At 43.6% G+C, this 19,753-nt stretch overlaps 1 protein-coding gene across 3 annotated transcripts in view; it reads right to left on the bottom strand.

The window, feature by feature from the left end:
* The window catches only part of MOCS3 (molybdenum cofactor synthesis 3), a 152,021-nt gene that overhangs the window by 48,429 nt on the left and 83,839 nt on the right, over positions 1–19,753 (bottom strand). For all 3 annotated transcript variants that reach the window (XM_056566970.1, XM_056566971.1, XM_056566972.1), the window contains exons 5-8: positions 11,376–11,450; positions 11,068–11,185; positions 1,828–1,936; positions 1,617–1,679 (exon numbers count right to left, since the gene is read on the bottom strand). In XM_056566970.1, the coding sequence (XP_056422945.1) occupies positions 1,617–1,679; positions 1,828–1,936; positions 11,068–11,185; positions 11,376–11,450 (365 nt within the window). The remainder of the gene's footprint in view (positions 1–1,616; positions 1,680–1,827; positions 1,937–11,067; positions 11,186–11,375; positions 11,451–19,753) is intronic.

The following is a 19,753-nucleotide window of genomic DNA, read 5'->3' as shown; positions in this document are numbered from 1 at the left end:
GTAGGACTCAGAAGGAGAGGAGCGCCATTTGGCGTTCAGGGCAGAACAGTACCCCCACCCCCACAAGTGACCCCATTTATATACCGCACCCCTACAAGTTATTGGCTGGACCAGGGACCACTCTGATTGGTCCTTGGTCGGCTGGCAGTATAACGCGTCTGTCTGTGACAGTTAAGGCTCCTGATGGATATATCCGCCATGTTGTGGGAATAAGCACCCGCTCATGGCGAATATATCCATCACTGCTGTGGCTGGGTAGCTCAGTGTGTCCGCTCATGACTGCAGGCGGGAAATCCGCCGCTATGAGTGGACACACAAAGCTACCCAGCCGCAGCAGGGAGCTCATTACCGTGACTGCTGCATAATGTGTAGGATCACATGGTGGACATCCGCAGCATATTACATGCTGCGGATGTCTGCCAATGCGATCCTACAAATTATGCATTTTTTTAAATTAGATTAATTTAATAAATGTATTTTTAATATATATATTTATATATTTATATATATATATATATATATATATATATATATATATATATATATATATATATATTTTTTTTTTTTATATACATTTTTTTTAATTTTATAAATTTTTTATTTTTTTAATTTTTTTTACACTTTTATTACATTTTTATTTATTTTTACACTTTTATTTTATTTATTTTTACACTTTTTAATGCTTTGGAATACTTAGTATTCCAAAGCATTGCAGTTATATGCTGCCTGCCAGTTTTCACTAGCAGGCAGCATATTAGGACATGCCTCTGGCACGTCCTACAGGCAATACCCAGGGCAGACCTGGGGGTATTTGTAGGACCCCCGGCTGCCCAGGTATGCAGCAGCACCCCACGATGCTCCAGGGTGCTGCAGGAGAGACAGAGGGAGCCCCCTCCCTCTGTCAGAACTCCTTACAGTGCGCGGTCACTTCTGACCGCGGCTGTAAGGGTTAAACTGTCGGGAGTGAAGTGAACTTCACTCCCGGCAATGCGGCAGGCCCCGGCCACACACAGCACCCCGCGATCGCGATGCGGGGTGCTGCAGAGGAGACAGAGGGAGCTCCCTCCCTCTGTCATGACGCTTACAGCCCGCGGTCACTTCCGACCGCGGCTGTAAGGGTTAAAACTGCCGGGACCGAAGTTTACTTCGGTCCTGGCAGTGCAGCAGGGTCCCGGCTGTGTGATACAGCCGAGTCCCTGCCGCGATCTCGTTGGTGCACTGGGCAGCACCCATGAGAATAATGGACGAGTATAGACGTCCAGGTGCGGGAACGGCCGCCAACCTGGACGTCTATACTCGTCGGTGGTCGTTATCGGGTTAAAAAAATAAATAAAAGATTACAGCAAGGAAGACTTGCTTTTCATGTCAGACAGTAGACAGTGGGAAGAGAAGCCAAGGAGAAAAGCTGGAAACAGAGGAGAGAGCAGACAAAAGACAGTTTGCTAGAGATAACCATATAAGCTGTGTTAAGCACATTGGAACGACTGTAGAAGCAAAAGTGTGCAATATTAATTTTTAATGAAGACCTACTGAGAACAAGGCAAGAATTTAAAAAAATGCTTTTTAAAGGATTGTCCATAGGCTTTAAATTCAGCACTAACTACAGTAAAGGATACAGGCCATTCCAGACACTAGCTTAAATGTTTCCAAAGCCTGCATGCATCCCATGATTCCAGGCACTGAAACAAACAAACACACTCATGTAAATAAGGACTGATATTACAAAGACAACTTGATCTCCTAAAAAAGTTCAAGGTAAAGGTAAGAAATAGTAAATTATTTCTATTGAAATTCTAACTAATAAAATGTTATTTCAAATTCACCTACCAATGCCGAGAACACCCCCATCTGCACAGTTCGTTACAGTCTCTGCAGGTGGAGGCACAGGAAATAAGCACCTGTAACATGGCCCTCCATTATAATTATACACTGTAAGCTGAAAAGAGAGAAAAAGAAAAGTAATTTAATAAATCAGGAATTTTGATAAATTGACCAGATGTTGTACTGGGTCATGTCTGTGTGCAGAGACCCCCTACGATTGCTAGAAGCGCTCAGATGAGCATTTTTCATCCCTTCATCTTCTCACTGCAGCAGGCAGATTCTAATAGGTAGTTTAAACAAACCAGTGCATTAAGAAGATATGGGGAGAGAAATGATTAGCTGAGTCCGGAATTAGCCTGAAAAAATTTCTCTTACACGTGACCGCTGAGGCCAATAATTTTCTGCAGCATCCCATGCTGAACGTACAGATTGTCATTGAGGCACTTTGGCCAGGCAGTTTATAGTAATGATGATCCTAGAATGAGAGTGAGTACAAGGGTATTTTATTATTATTAGTTATTTTTTGTATACCTTAAGAGCTACCCCATGCAATATTATAAGTCAAAAAGGCCTGCTAAGCACAGATATCATCCACTAAATAATGGTTCAGCAGTGTGTTGTGGCATCTGTTATTAACAGAAGCCCCCAAATTTATGAGAACACAGCCCATGGCCTATTATATTAGCTATATAAGCTAATGTTAGCTTAAAAAAATATACATACAGTAAAATCTCTCAGTAATCTTCATTGGGGGAGAAAGGAGGCAATGGGTATAAGTTGTCACAAGGAGGTGCTGACATTAAGTGAAAAAAATGAAGTGACTTTTTGGGTAAGTTCACACTGAGGAATTGGCGATGAATTCTCGCTAAAAAATTCCACCGTGGAATTTCCTTTTTTTTTTCAAGCGGAATACAAGAGGACATTTTTTTTTTTTTGCCGGACAAAACCACAAATTACAATTTGCGTTTTATTTTTTGTTTTGTAGCGGAATTTCCGTGCGGAACGGCGTCGGGCTAAAAAAAAAAAAAAAAAAAGTGGGACAAATATATATCCAAAATTCCCCAAAGGATTCCCAGGGTTATCAATATTTACTAATTCCTTTCTGGTGCTAGGCCCAGTCGGGACTAAATCCCTACTTCTAGGGTACCCCCCTTACAAAAATAACTTAGTTATTCTCACTTAAAATTATATAATCATATAGCCTATGTGTTCATATATACAGAGATATCGAAATTAAAATTACAAAGGGGAGCAGATCCCGTTCTGAGTGACTTATAAGTGTCCACTCTTAATTGGGGACTTTTTAACCACAATACCACATTGCTGATAGATCTTTAGTCTTACTGCTAAAGCAGTTGATTTTATGGGTTAGCTGCGCAAGTTGGTACATTATTAATTATTGTCTCCCTATTCCGATCTGCCCCCAAAATTTCACACACACGTGAAACCCCCCCCCCGACGTTTCGCTGGAGGAACCAGCTTGGTCAAGGGTCAGGGTATCGCTGGCGTGACAGACAGATTACCCTGCCTTATATTAGCTCCGTCTGTAGGTGTGGGCAATTAATTCTCCAATTACAGATTGCTTCCTGAGGTTATGGTATCTCCCATGATTCAATCTCCAAATCCCATAGGATTATTCGCCATCACTCCCCTATCCACCTAGGTTCCGGGGCAGTGGTATCGCTACCTCCTATTGGTCCCTATCTTTGTTTATTTCATTTGGTCACGTGATTCCGCCTCTACGTCTTACCATGTGACTCATGATGCTGTTTCCTCCTAATCACATCACCGTTTGTTTATCCGATCACATGCTCCAATTACATAGCATGTGATCAGAGTCCCATGTGTAAACATGGCTCACATGATTGTTTCTGGTGATCACGTGACCGCTCTGTATCTCGGATCAACTGATCTCCTCCTCATCCATAATTCTTCCTTTATGGGGTTTTGGGAATTGTTCTTTATATATTATTTATCTATACTATTTAAGTTTCTCAATATATTTATAAAGGGGAACATGCAAATCAGCTCATTACATGACCTTTTCAGGCGATGTTCCCTGGTATCAGCTTAGCTTCAGTTACACATATATATAAATCAATCATTAAGTGATTTTATCACAATATACTTCTTCATTTATTAATATTTCCTTTCTCTTACTATAGGGTTAATTGAAGTCCCATTATTTTATTATTATTAAATATTTATATGAATTCCCAATCAATTTTATTTATTATTATTATTTATATAAATTCCCAATATATTTTGTAAAAATTATGTGATTCCAGGTTATTATCAAAGGTAATTTATAGGTTTAATCATTAAGTTAGTATTTATCACTTTATATGGTGAGTTTTTATTATTTTAATCCTGTTTACTTTATCCTATTTTTAAACTTATTGTACTTGATTTTATTTTTACAGGTCTCCTACTTAGCAAAGCAACCATCTCCACACATCCATTCTAGAACCCGGACCACGTCACTACTCCCGCTACACTGGTAAGTGAATAGTAACCTAATATTTATCAATGGGACAAAGACGCGGATTCCGCATGAAGATTCCGCACTGAGGATCGGAAATACTTAAACTCTATTGGGTTCTTCACTGCTGACTGAACTGGAGAGGAATAAGCGAGTGGAATTACTCGAGTAAATTCCTCTCCATGTCCTCAGGGTGAACATATCCTTACTGAGCAGAATGTACCTGCCAACCGGCAATAAGCTAATCAGTGTGTACCAGAGCAGTAGGAGAAGTCAAAGAAGAGTCAAAGAACAGGAAAGGAAAACTTTAAGGCAAGGAATACTGGCACAAGTGTACCCATGTGTGGAGAAGAACACCACTGCGAAGACTAGGTACAAAACAGAACCTCCAGTAGTGGGGGAATGAAAGAAATCCCAAAACGAGCCAAACAATATAGGTCAGTCCAGGAGAGCAGCTCCCCTGAGGTGAAAGTTTGTAGAGAGGCTATTGTGTATCATGTATGCCACACATGGAGCAGAGGGCTAGGATGTGAATAACATACTAAAAGAGCCTGAGAGCAGTTAATGTGATTGGGTCTGAAAACATTACTCTTATTTAAATGGGCACTGTCAGATACAAAAACTTCAGATATGTTGTAAAGCAGGCAAAACCAATAGGTTTTGCATTTCCTTTCATTAGAAAATTTTTAGTATTTCATATTGAAAAAGCAAGTCAAACAACTGACCCCCTCATCACCTATGTCATGGACACACTTCCTTGATTGACAGCTGTGAACGCAGGGCTCACAGGTGGAGAAAAATTCTCCCACTGTCAGCTTGTGTCCCGCTACGTTCAGTGAGGACAAGCTGGGAGTTGTAGTTTTGCTAATGCTAGGGGAGATGTGAGCAGACAGCATACTGAGGGAGGGGGCGGATACCTACACCGTGAGGCCACGCCCCCTCCCTTTGAGTGGAATTCATATTAGTGCGCTAAATTAAAAGTGTAATAAAAAAAAAAGTAAAGGTGCTAGACACATAAAAATTAGGTGTACATGGTCAGGATTAGGTACTGAGTGATATATTTAAAAAAAAATATTTTGTTGGATCTGTAGGGTATGCTTTAAGCCTTGGCTTTATGTTGTAACACTAGTACAATGTCAGGGAGCAGATAATGCGATGCCTTAAAGCTGAAGGGCAGGTTATGAGTAACACAATTACACTGGTTGGGAATGGATAATGTGACTGGTGCTACATTATGGTAGTGACAGTCAAGCAGAGAGCTTGACTTTAATATACAAGAGGAAGGTGGGGTGCCTAAAGGAAGACTTCTTGCTTATGAATGTATGTGCCTCACCTGCTACATGCCTGCTCAGGAGAGCAAGACAGGCAGGGCGGCGGAACTTGGTTCGCAGAGGCGGACAGGCTGTCTGGGCTGAGCTAGTGTTATGGTGTAACTGTGCTGACTGGTGGCGACCAAGGAATAACAGCCCATCTATATTATGGGCTGTGATCTGATCTCATGGGAAGGGATCAAAGTGGGTCTATATTACCCACTGTGCCCTGAATACAAAGACTTAGAAAAGAAAGGCCTAACTAAAAACACACAAGGATTAAATCGATATGGATCAACCAGACCTGTGTAGGCCCCCAACTAACACTAAGCTAAAATTGATTAGTTCATTGCCAGTGGGCGGTTATATCCTACCTTTCTTTACTGCGTATGAGCAGCCTTCACCCATTGTCTCCTGTGTCCCGCAATGAAATTAAAGAGAAAAGTAAATCTAAATATTGAACCTTCTTCTGTACCTATTTAATATCTTTAAAACTGAAACAGAGGGATATTCTGATTTATTTAAAGTAAATAAAAATAAATGGGGAAAAAAAAACACACAACAAAAACAACACTACAGCATGTTATGTGTGTAAAATAACAAAATAGGGTACAGTGATCCCTCAAGTTACAATATTAATTGGTTCCGAGACGGCCATTGTATGTTGGAACCATTGTATGTTGAGACTATAACTCAATGGAAACCTGATAATTGGTTCTGAAGCCACCAAAATGTCATCCAAAAATAGGAAAATGTGAGGATTAAAGAAAAATAAGTAGATAACTAATACAGATAAAGCAAATCCTTACATATAAAAGTAAGAGAGATCTGCTGGAAGCTGTAAATCACTGCTTTTTCCTTTTTTTTTTTTTTTTCCAAAGGACATTTGGGGATATTGATCAAAACCTGTGCAAAGGAAAAGTTGCCCAGTTGCCCATAGCAACCAATCAGATCACTCGTTTCATTTTGCAGAGGCCTTGTTAAAAATGAAAGAAGTGAGATAATTGGTTGCTATGTGCAACTGTGCAACTTCCCCTTTGCACAGGTTTTGATAAATATCCCCAAATGTCCTTTGGAAAAAAAAAAAAAAAAAGGAAAAAGGTAACATGCAGCCACCCTCACCTGCTGTCCAAAGGAGCAGCTATCCCTGGCACAGGTAAAGAGTAGTACAGAACATGTAATACCTCCCTGTACTGTAGGGGCGCTACCAGACACCAGTCAGTGCATACACTTCAGTAAAACATCTGTATTACTGAAGTGTATGCACTGACTGGTGTCTGGTAAAATGCCCATTCTGATTGGTCGGTTCTTTCACCCATTGACACATTTCACAGATCTGGACTATCTGTACATTGTATGTTGAGTCTAGTTTCAAGTTACAATGGTCCAGAAAAGACCATTGTATGTTGAAACTATTGTATGTTGAGGCAATTGTAAGTTGAGGGATCACTGTATATACTTAACCCTTTAAGGACAATGGATGTAAATGTACACTATGATGTGATGGGACTTAAAGAGGCACTGTCATTATGATAAACTTTTTATATTTTGTAGTACTACTGCTAATATGACTTTTTTTAAATATACATTTATTAAAAAAAATTCAATTTTACTAAAAAAAATGAAAATAGCCGCCACTAGGGGTCATCTGTCTTTATGCAGACAGTACTCTGTATTTTGCAGCATACTGGATACCGGCTGTAAAGTGTGTTGGTATTCAGTATAGGAGATCATCACTGCACCACTACCGCCTTCAGCTGTTCCTTAACTACAACTCCCATGATAGGAGTTGTAGTTTTGGAACAGCTTGGGGTACAATCTTTGTAAAAAGTAGATTTGTTTTCTTACCGTAAAATCTCTTTCTCGGAGGATCCATTGGGGACACAGAGACAGTGGGGTATATGCTGCTGCCACAAGGAGGCTGACACTAGGCAACAAAAAAGTTGGCCCCTCCCACAGGCACCTGAGCTAATCAGTTTAGTCCCAAAGTAGTAGGAGAGGACCGACAGGTAAAGAAAAGACAGCAACTGTCCGAGGAAACCACAGACAAAAATTAACCAAACCAACCCTCGGACAGGCAACCGAACCAAGGACACTAGAACAAATGGGTGGGTGCTGTGTCCCCCCCAATTGATCCTCAGAAAAAGAGATTTTACGGTAAGCATAAAAATCTAATTTTCTCGTTCGGCTCCATTGGGGGACACAGACACCGTGGAACGTACCAAAGCAGTCCACAGCGTGGGAAAAACTCAAGTAACTCAGGTGGAGAGCTGGACCACAGCTGCCCGCAACACCTTGTGACCCAAACCAGCATCAGCGGATGCAAAGGTATGAACCTTATAAAATTTTGTAAACGTGTGTAAGGACGACTAGGTGGCCACCTTACAGATTTCCAAGGCCGAAGCCCTTTTGCAGAAAGCCATGGAGGCCCAGACTGAACGAGTGGAAAGAGTTGAGAACCGGAAAAGGAGGAGTCTTCCCTTTGCAGCGGTAAGCTTCCAAGATGGCAGAACGGATCCACCGTGAAATGGTCTTAGAAACAGGAAATCACTTGCGACGACCCTCCGTAAGCACAAAGAAAGGTCACACTGGCGAAAGGAAGAAGTGTACAAAAGGTAAACCCGAACGGCCCGTACCACATGACCTGATGGGGAGGAGAGCTTCCTGGAAGGACCAACGGCCTTGGACCGTCCGAACCCGGAAAACTCCCCCCCCCCCCCCCCCCCAACCGCTGAGACTGGCATCTGTCCTGATGACCTGCCAGTGGAGGGGCGGAAAGGATTGGCCCTGTCGAAAAAGAGGGCACCGAAGCCACCACAGTAGGGACTGGCGAGTCCTGGGTGGAAGAATGATCCTGCGATCCAGGGATAGTGGAGACTTGCCCCACCGGGACAGAAGAGAAAGTTGAAGAGGCTGACAATGAAACTGGGTGAAGGGAACGGCTTCCATGACCGCCACCATCCGACCCAGTACTTCCATGCAGAACCAAATGGAAACTGGAACAATACGCCGGAGAATACGAACTCCTGATGACTGAGCATGGTGCTTGCCCGGCGGAAGAAGAATACGGCGGTCGCCGTGTCGAACTGGAGTCCCAGGAAGATCAGAGACTGGGAAGGAGTCAGGTTGGACTCGTCCTGATTGACCACCCAGCCGAAACGGGACAAGGTCTGAAGGTGAGACGGAGACTCTTAATTCTGGTCCCTGGTTGGAGCCTTGACCAGGATGTCATCCAGGTAGGGATTCACGGACAACACACCCTGGGCTCGCAGGATGGTGATCACTGCCGTCAGGACCTTGGTGAAGACCCTTGGGGCCGTGGCAGGGCCACAAACTGAAAATGGCCCTTCTGAACTGCGAAGCGGAGATTGCGCTCATGTGCTGAAAAAATAGGGATGTGAAGGTAGGCGTCTCAGATATCCACCGAGCAAAGAAACTCCCCTTGATCCATGGATGCCACTACAGAACGGAGAAACTCCATACGGAAATGACATAGGAGTCGGTGACGGTTGAGTGGCTTCAGATCCAGGATCAGGTGGACGGAAACCCCTTTCTTGGGGACAATGAACAGGTTTGAATAGAAACCCGAAAACCGCTCTTTTGGAGGAACTGGAACGATCACTCCCTGTGAGAGGAGGGTTCAAAGCGCGACCCGAAGAGCCGCCCCCAAGGAAGGGGAACGAGGAGGGCGGGATTGAAAAAAGCAATCCCTTGGAAAGGATGCAAACTCGATCTGATAGCCGTTGGAAACAATATCTCGGACCCAAAAGTCCTGCAAGTGGGCAGACCAACATTCGGGTGAGGGCGTCCCTTCAGGTGGAGGGAGGCTTACGGGTGCCCGACTTGGCCGCAAAACAGCCAGAGCAATTATCCGATTTCCAGGAGGGATGGACCTTGAAGGAAGGAACCTTCTCATCTTGTGAGGTTGCCAGTGTGGTCGCACGATCCGAGCCAAAGGACCGAAAGGAGGTCGACATCCTGCGGGAATCGGTACGGCGAGACTTGTTCTGTGGTAATAAGGAGCTCTTACCTCCAGTAGCCTCTGAGATAATCTCATCCAGGAGTTTCCCAAAAAGTCGGGACCCAGCAAAAGGAAGCTCAGTGAGAGATTTCTTGGACAAAATGCCCTGGCTGAGTTAGGAAGCCCAGACAGAAAAGGCTTTGCAACCCCCAAGCAGAAGCGAAGGCAGGAAGCAAAGATGAACCAGCTGCTTCAAAGGCGAATTTGGACAGATTTTCAATTCTCTTGTCCGCCAGGTCCTTAAAGGATGCTGCATCCGCCAAGGGTAGAGTAGCCGCTTTAGACAGACGGGAAACCGGAGGATCCAAAGTCTGTGGATATGTCCATTTAGCAATGAGGTCCTGGACAAAAGGAAATTGCGCCTGAACCTTCTTAGTCCCTTGAAAGCATATGTCTGGATGCTTCCATGCTGTTTCCAGTAAGGTGTCAAATTCAGCATGAGAGCTGAAAACCTTAGGAGAGCAACAGGAACAGTGAAAGGAAACTTCCCAGGGTCCTCTAGATGAAAGGTGTCCCTGATGGCAGAGACCAAGTTGTCTACTATGTCGGACGAGCTGGCTCGGTCCTCTGGATCAAAGACAGAACCTGACGCCTCATCTTCCAGCTCCCCAGGAGAGTGGGAACGGGTGGAGGCAGCCTTAGATGAGGGCGAAAATGACCTGGTACCCAGACCTGAAGACCTAGGACAGCAACCAGAAGAGAGGCCCTAAGAACAGGGGCGTTTTCGGGGGGCCAGGGAAGAGGAGCGAGACCTTTGAGGAGAGCGCCTGCCCCGAGCTCCGGATGTGGGAGGAACCAGAAGAGAAAACCCTAGGGCGCTTGTGAGATTGCCCAAAATAGTGATCAGGGGATGGAGAGCGAGCCTCTCTGGAGGTCTGTCAAAAGGAAGACCTCTCCAAGGCAGTCATCACAGAATGGGAAACCAGCGCCAGGTCAGAGATCGACAGAGAGGGAGGAAACCCATTAATGGGGGGGGGGGGGGGAAGGTCTGGGGAGCAGAACACGTATGTTCAGGTGGAAGGTCCTGGGAAGAAGGACCAGGAGGGCCAGGGCGCACTGTGGTGCAGGCAGGACAGGTGGGTACAGCAGAACCATAAGGCATTTTAGTGTTACAACCCACACAAGCGTAGTAAGTGACCAGGGCTGTAGTGACCTGTCTGGCAGGGGGGGGGGGGGGTCGAGTCTGGGTTCAGACATAGGAAGCCAGTAAAAAGAAGCCAGTAAAAAGAAAATGGAGCAGTCTCACCCAGTGTCTGTGTCCATCAGATGGAGAGGAGAAGCAGGCTGTGTGTGAAGAGCCTGAAAATTTAAACCTTCCAAAATGTGATTTTGTAGTTGTAATTTTGCACAAATGTGTTTTGATTTAAATCAGAATACCCATTTGAATTTTATTCCTTAAAATATATATATATATATCTCAATTAAACAGTTACCTGGCCTTCCCATCTTAGTGCACTTGCAGATACTAATGGTTTTCCAGCTGCCACACAAGCATCATTGATTAAATACCTGGTAGGAACATTGTCAGAACAGTCTGCTATCACATCATATGTTATAGGTTATTAAGGATAAAACACATACTAAACTGGAAAAAGAAGTTTTGTTAAAAACTGGAAAAAAAAATCACTGACAAATCACTCAAGTGTTGAGAAAGAAAAACTATTTTAACAGTAATCTGTTAAATATCTGTGAATTTACAGATTTTAACTTACAAATAAGGTGCGAAAAATGAAAAGGATATTGCTTAACAAGCTGCAGGGCATTCCTAGGGTTAAGCATCATCTGATAAGGAACATATTCAACTGATGAATTTAACCTGAAATATACAATCACAATTGATATTTCACACATTGATATGGCCCACATTTATCTACACATGCAAGTGTATTCTCAGAAACTATCCCAAAATGACATCCTTTCATCTTACTCTTACTTTCTCAAACCAAACATGAAATGCTCTGTCAAGGGATATGCTACTCACATTTTCCTCCAACAGAAGACTGCCTAACAATGTTAACCCCTTCCCGCAGAATGTCATATATAAACGCCGGGTTGTGCAGTGCGTTCGCGCATCCCGACGTTTATAAATGACATTCAGTTAACCCGGCGATGCGCAGCATCGCACGGGTTAACTGGCAGAAGTCCCGCTGTTTCCAGCAGGGGACAACTTCTGCTTCACCCCCCCAGGACCATCCATTGATGGTCCTGGTCAGCGATCACTGTGATTGGTCCCTGTGGACCAATCACAGTGATCTGGGGTGAAAGTTCAGATCCCCCGCACTGCCCGCCCCTGGAAGTCGGGCAGAACGGGGGACGATGGCTGCGGGGGCTCGCGGGGACATGCAGCATAGGGGGGGAACAGGAGGGGACCGGCGGCCTTACCCGAACCAGCGGCGGGACCGGCCATGTGGATGAGCAGCGACGGGACCGGCAGGTGAGTATATGGTCCTCAGAGGCAGCAGTGAAGATCTTCACTGCTGCTTCTAGGAGTCTGAAAACTACAACACCCAGCATGCCTAGACAGCCTTTGGCTGTCTGGGCATGCTGGGAGTTGTAGTTTTGCAACATCTGGAGGGCCCCAGTTTGGAGACCATTGTATAATGGTCTCCAATCTGTGCTCTTCCAGCTGTTGCAAAACTACAACTCCCAGCATGCACTGACTGTCCATGCATGCTGAGAGTTTTAGTTCAGCAACATCTGGCCCTTCAGATGTTGCCGAACTACAACTCCCAGCATGCCTGGACAGTCAGTGCATGCTGGGAGTTGTAGTTTTGCAACAACTGGAGACACACTGGTTGGGAAACATTGTTTCTAACTCAGTGTTTCCTAACCTGTGTGCCTCCAGCTGTTGCAAAACTATAACTCCCAGCATGCACTAACAGACCATGCATGCTGGGAGTTGTAGTTTTGCAACATCTGGAGGGCCCCAGTTTGGAGACCATTGTATAATGGTCTCCAATCTGTGCTCTTCCAGCTGTTGCAAAACTACAACTCCCAGCATGCACTGACTGTCCAGGCATGCTGGGAGTTTTAGTTCAGCAACATCTGGCCCTTCAGATGTTGCCGAACTACAACTCCCAGCATGCCTGGACAGTCAGTGCATGCTGGGAGTTGTAGTTTTGCAACAACTGGAGACACACTGGTTGGGAAACATTGTTTCTAACTCAGTGTTTCCTAACCTGTGTGCCTCCAGCCGTTGCAAAACTATAACTCCCAGCATGCACTAACAGACCATGCATGCTGGGAGTTGTAGTTTTGCAACATCTGGAGGGCCCCAGTTTGGAGACCATTGTATAATGGTCTCCAATCTGTGCTCTTCCAGCTGTTGCAAAACTACAACTCCCAGCATGCACTGACTGTCCAGGCATGCTGGGAGTTTTAGTTCAGCAACATCTGGCCCTTCAGATGTTGCCGAACTACAACTCCCAGCATGCCCTTCAGCTGTCTGGGCATGCTGGGAGTTGTAGTTTTGCAACAACTGGAGACACACTGGTTGGGAAACATTGTCTGTTTCTAACTTAGTGTTTCCTAACCTGTGTGCCTCCAGCTGTTGCAAAACTATAACTCCCAGCATGCACAAACAGACCATGCATGCTGGGAGTTGTGGTTTTGCAACAGCTGGTGCACCGCCCCCCCTGTGAATGTACAGGGTACTTTTACAGTGGGTTTCTCGCTGCAAGTTTGAGATGCAGCAAATTTTTCGCTGGGAAACTCGCTGTAATCCCCCGCCCATGTGACTGTACCCTAAAAACACTACACTACACTACACTAACACAAAATAAAATAAAAAGTTAAAAACACTACATAAGAACGTCCGGTACACCACTGTTTCCAAAGCAGAGCCTCCAGCTGTTGAAAAACAACAACTCCCAGTATTGCCGGACAGCCGTTGACTGTCCACGCATGCTGGGAGTTTTGCAACAGCTGGAGGCACCCTGTTTGGGAATCACTGGCGTAGAATACCCCTATGTCCACCCCTATGCAAATCCCTAATTTAGGCCTCAAATGCACATGCCTTACAAGGTTTGGGGGGTATTTTCTTCTTTAACCCTTCATGAAAAGGAAATGTTGGGGTCTACACCAGAATGTTCGTGTAAAAATTTTAAATTTTTTACACTAACATGCTGATGTTGCCCTATACTTTACATTTTCACAAGAGGTAAAAGGGAAAAAAGCCCCCAAAATTTGTAATGCAATTTCTCCCGACTACGGAGATACCCCATATGTGGGCGCAAAGTGCTCTGGGGGCGCACAACAAGGCCCAGAAGGGAGAGTGCACCATGTACATTTGAGGTGATTTGCACAGGGGTGGCTGATTGTTACAGCGGTTTTGACAAACGCAAAAAAAAAAAAAAAACACATGTGACCCCATTTCAGAAACGACACCCCTCACGGAATGTAATGAGGGGTGCAGTGAGAATTTACCCCCCACAGGTGTCTGACGGATCTTCAGAACAGTGGTCCGTGAAAATGAAAACTTGTACAGCCCACTGTTCCAAAGATCTGTCAGACACCAGTGGGGGGCAAATGCTCACTGTACCCCTTGTTACGCTCCTCAAGGGGTCTAGTTTCCAAAATGGTATGCCATGTGGGGGTTATTTTGCTGTCCTGGCACCATAGGGGCTTCCTAAATGCGACATGCCCCCCGAGCAAAATTTGCTCTCAAAAAGCCAAATATGACTCCTTCTCTTCTGAGCATTGTAGTTCGCCCGTAGTGCACTTCAGGTCAACTTATGGGGTACCTCCATACTCAGAAGAGATGGCGTTACAAATTTTGGGGGGTATTTTCTGCTATTAACCCTTGCAAAAATGTGAAATTTGGGGGGAAACACACATTTTAGTGGAAAAAAATTTTTTTTTTTTTTACATATGCAAAAGTCGTGAAACACCTGTGGGGTATTAAGGCTCACTTTATTCCTTGTTACGTTCCTCAAGGGGTCTAGTTTCCAAAATGGTATGCCATGTGAGGGTTTTTTGCTGTTCTGGCACCATAGGGGCTTCCTAAATGCAACATGCCCCCCAAAAACCATTTCAGAAAAACGTACTCTCCACAATCCCCTTGTCGCTCTTTCCCTTCTGAGCCCTCTACTGCGCCCGCCGAACACTTTACATAGACATATGAGGTATGTGCTTACTTGAGAGAAATTGGGCTACAAATATAAGTATACATTTTCTCCTTTTACCCCTTGTAAAAATTAAAAAATTGGGTCTACAAGAACATGAGAGTGTAAAAAATGAAGATTGTGAATTTTCTCCTTCACTTTGCTTCTATTCCTGTGAAACACCTAAAGGGTTAAAATGATGACTGAATGTCATTTTGAATACTTTGGGGGTGCAGTTTTTATAATGGGGTCTTTTGTGGGGTATTTCTAATATGAAGACCCTTCAAATCCACTTCAAACCTGAACTGGTCCCTGAAAAATAGTGAGTTTGAAAATTTTGTGAAAAATTGGAAAATTGCTGCGGAACTTTGAAGCCCTCTGGTGTCTTCCAAAAGTAAAAAAACATGTCAATTTTATAATGCAAACATAAAGTAGACATATTGTATATGTGAATAAAAATTTTTTTTATTTGTAATATACATTTTCCTTACAAGCAGAGAGCTTCAAAGTTAGAAAAATGCAAAATTTTTCATCAAATTTTAGGATTTTTCACAAGGAAAGGATGCAAGATACCACAAAAATTTACCACCATGTTAAAGTAGAATATGTCACGAAAAAACAATCTCGCAATCAGAATAATAACTAAAAGCATTCCAGAGTTATTAATGTTTAAAGTGACAGTGGTCAGATGTGCAAAAAACGCTCTGGGTCCTTAAGGCCAAAATGGGCTTGGTCCTGAAGGGGTTAAAGAGTACCTGTCCTCAAACCATGGGGGAGATTTATCAAAACCTGTCCAGAGCAAAAGTTGCCGAGTTGACCATAGCAACCAGATAGCTTCTTTTATTTTTGAAAAGGCCTCTGAAAAAGGATATAAACGATCTGATTGGTTGCTATGGGCAACTAGTAAACTTTTCCTCTGGACAGATTTTGATAAATCTCCCCTAATATTTTCTGAACTAACTCAGAATATATTCAGTAACTACTCCTAACACTCCTCCTGCCCTTAACAATTTTTTCTGAGCTTAAAAAAGCCTCTGCATTATACCTTTCCTCTTGCTCACATTGTGTGAGCTCCCAGAAGGAGAAAGTGGGCATTTCCCAGCAGGCGCGATGTCCCTGAAGCCTGCGAGAGCTGTGCCTCACCATGCCCCTAACCTCCTGAGTTTGGTCTCCTCCCAGGCCAAGAGGAGACCAAACTAACTGTATGACATGTGGAGGGAACAGAACAGAGCCACCTAGTGGCCATTTTTTTCAATCACGTTAAAATTCTCAACCTTTATATCTTTTTAACAGCGAGTAAATAGCAAAGTGTCTTATAATAACATAAGGAACAATATATTAAAATGTTAGTTTGGTGACATAGCTCTTTAACCCCTTAGGCTAAGTTTCTACTTAGTTTTTTTGTGGCCCTCCCAAAAAACACCAGAAAAAAACGTCACAACATTTTCCTGTGTTACAAGCGTTTTTTATTTGCGTTTTTTTGCATTTGAGTGGAAATTGCATTTTTGGCCCCTTTGACTTTTTTTTGGGGTACCCACAATTTCTTGGTTACCAAAAAATAAATAAAATAAAAAAGGGGATGCAGTAGTGATGTATAAAAAATGTATTTGATGAAATTTATATTTTTTATAACAATTTTTTATAAAAAGTGTGTGTTTCACTTTTTTTTTCTCTATTTTGTAATTTTTTTTAGGTAATACTATTACTCCCAGCACAGAACAGACTGTTCCATTATGGGAGTAGTAGTACCTGTACTAATAGACATAATCGCCCTGGGTGTCAGTCGTGACACCCGATGCAATCGTCCATAATATAGTAGAGATGCGGAGCAGCCCTATACAGCACTCGCATCTCTGCTCTGTACTCTGGCCAGTGATGTGAATAGAACATCACTCTTTCATATTTTCCACCCAGAGTGGGAATTGGCCAGATGGTGGCATCCGGCCAATGTGTAACTTCTGACACCTGTTGCGATCTGTCTATTAATGCAGGTACTACAGCTCCCAGCATGAAGTAGAGTGTGCTCCATGTTGGGAGAAGTAGTACCTGCAGTTAAGGAAAGATCACAGCGGATGTCACTCCTGACACCCGCTGTGATCCACCTGTATAATGTATAGATGCAGGTGGCCGACCGCTCTTCTATGGTCCTCTACACTGCCATATATATATATATATATATATATATATATATATATATATATATACACACACACACACCTATTCATATTTCCCACAGAGAGTTGTGATTGGCTGGAACCATCTGGCCAATCACAGCTCTCTGGGGGAAATATGAATACGTGTATATATTACGGCAGTGCAGGGGACCATAGAAGAGCGGCCGGCCGCATCTATAAATTATACAGATGGATCGCAACAGACACGGGTGATCTGTCAATTAGTACAGGTACTACTACTCCCATCATGGGAGTAGTGTGTTCCATGCTGGGAGTAGTAGTACTACCTAAAAAAAAAAAAGACACACACACTACATTTTTATTATTGGAGGCTACATTTTTAGGAGGAAGTTCTGTTCTTTTTGGATTTCCTATCTGTCTGACCACAATGCTCTCTGCTGACACCTGTGTCCATTTAAGGAACTGTCCAGAGTAAGAGCAAATCCCCATAGCAAAACTCTACTGCTCTGGACAGTTCCTAAAATGGACAGAGGTGTCAGCAGAGAGCACCGTGCCCAGATCTGCCGCGCCGTTCGGACGTAATATTCTATTTTCGGAATATGCAAATGAGGTGTTAAGTGGCACTCACATCAGTGCTGCTGGCCACAGCGCGGCCCAGTTCATCAATATTCCTCCCCTCTCTCTTCATTACAGAGGGAGAAGCGGAGGGAGGGGAGAAATATTGATGAGCTGGGCGGCTCAGCGGCACTGACGTGCCAGTTAGCCCGGCCAGTGCCAGATAGCAACTAATTTGCATATTGTCGGAGCGGGTGTGTGGTCGACAACACGCTCATTAGCCGCGCAGAGTCAAGGCAATGCCAGGGGGAGCCCAGCGGTCGGACCCCCCATGATCAGACACTTATCCTTAGGGACTCAAATTGTTTTTTCGTGACATATTCTACTTTATGTTAGTGGTAAATTTTCGCCCCTATGGTGGCAGAACAGCAAAAAAAAAAAAAAAAAAAAAAAAAAAAAAAAACATGGCATACTTTTAAGGAAACTACACCCCTCAAGAAACGTAACAGGAGGTACAGTGAGCCTTAAAACCCCACAGGTGTTTGACAAATGTTTGCTAAAATTTGATGTGAAAATGAAAAATTCGCTGGTGTTACCCAAATATTTAATTTTCACAAGAGGTAATAGGGTGAACTACAATGCTCAGAAGAGAAGAAGCACCATTGAGCTTTTGGAGAGAGAATTTGTTTGGAATAGAAGTCGGGGACTCCCCCCACGTGACCCTATTTTGCAAACTACACCCCTCACGGAATTTAATAGGGGGTGCAGTGAGCATTTACAACCCAATGGCGTTTGACAGATCTTTCGAACAGTGGTCTGTGCAAATGAAAAATTACGTTCCGTGAGGGTTGTAGTTTCCAAAATGGGGTCACATGTGGGGGGGGGGGTCTATTGCTCTGGCACCATGGGGGCTTTGTAAACATACGTGGCTTTCAATTCTGATTCTTCTCTCCAAAAGTCCAATGGCGCTCCTTCTCTTACAAGCAATGTAGTGCGCCCGCAGAACACTTTACATCCACATATGGGGTATGTTCATACTCGGAAGAAATGGGGTCACAAATTAAGTATTTTTTCGATTTTCCCTTGTGAAAATGAAAAATTTAGGTCAACACCAGCATTTTAGTGGAAAAAATGTTTTCGTCATTTTCCCTTTTAACTTTAACAAACGTTCTGTGAGGGTGTAGTTTCCAAAATGGGGTAACATGTGGGTATTTATTTTTTTTGCGTTAATGTCAGAACTGCTATAAAAACAGCCACCCCTGTGAAAATCACCAATTTAGGCCTCAAATGTACATAGTCCGCTCTCAATCCTGAGCCTTGTTGTGTGGACGAAGAGCATTTTACATACACATATGGGGTATTTCCGTACTCAGGAAAAATTGTGTTACAAATTTTTGTGGTCTTTTTTTTTTTTCGTTTTAACGCTTGTGAAAATGAAAAGTATGGGGCAACACCAGCATGTTAGTGTAAAAAAATTTTTTTTTTTAAACTAACCGGCTGGTGTCGACCCCAACTTTACCTTTTCATAACGGGTAAAAGGAGAAATAGCCCACCAAAATTTGTAACGCAATTGCTCCAGAGTACGGAAATACCCCATATGTGGCCCTAAACTGTTTCCTTGAAATATGACAGGGCTCCGAAGTGAGAGCGCCATGCGCATTTGAGGCCTAAATTAGGGATTTGCATAGGGGTGGACTCTGATGTAAGCGTTACAATTGCCTCCGCTACCAAAAATATTCCATGCCAGTGATTCCCAAACAGGGTGTCTCCAACTGTTGCTAAACTCCCAGCATCCCTGGACAGTCAGTGGCAGTCTGGAAATGCTGGGAGCTGTTTTGCAACAGCTGGTGGCTTCATTTTGGAAACCCTGCCGTACGAGACATTCTTTATTTTTATTGGCGGGGGGCTAACCTACAGTGTCAACAGATAACCCTGTAAGGGTTAATCAATCCTTTTTATATCATGTGTGAAATAAAAACATAACTTTTAATGATAATATAGGGAGTGAGTAATAAGGTGATTAAAACATATTCCCTATAGTCTCAATTGGTCTTTCATTGCAGAAAGGAAACAGAACTGGGAATTAGGGGCCTGACCCATCTTTATATGCAAATTCTACTTCCTAATCCTGCTTTCTGTCCTGCAGATCAGGAGGTGGTCTCTCCATGGGTGTTGTCATGGGCGAAAGGAAAAGCCATGTATATAGCCATGGTCTGCAGGACAGAAAACAGGATTAGAAAGTAGAATTTGCATATAAAGATGGTTAAGGCCCCTAATTCACAGTTCTGTTTCCTGTCTGCAATGAAAAACCAATTGAGACTATAGGG

Source organism: Hyla sarda, chromosome 3 (assembly GCF_029499605.1).
Source record: "Hyla sarda isolate aHylSar1 chromosome 3, aHylSar1.hap1, whole genome shotgun sequence".
NCBI classification, from domain to species: Eukaryota; Metazoa; Chordata; class Amphibia; order Anura; family Hylidae; genus Hyla; species Hyla sarda.
Note: the sequence above shows the minus strand (reverse complement) of the source record. Positions and strands in the feature narration are given on the sequence as shown.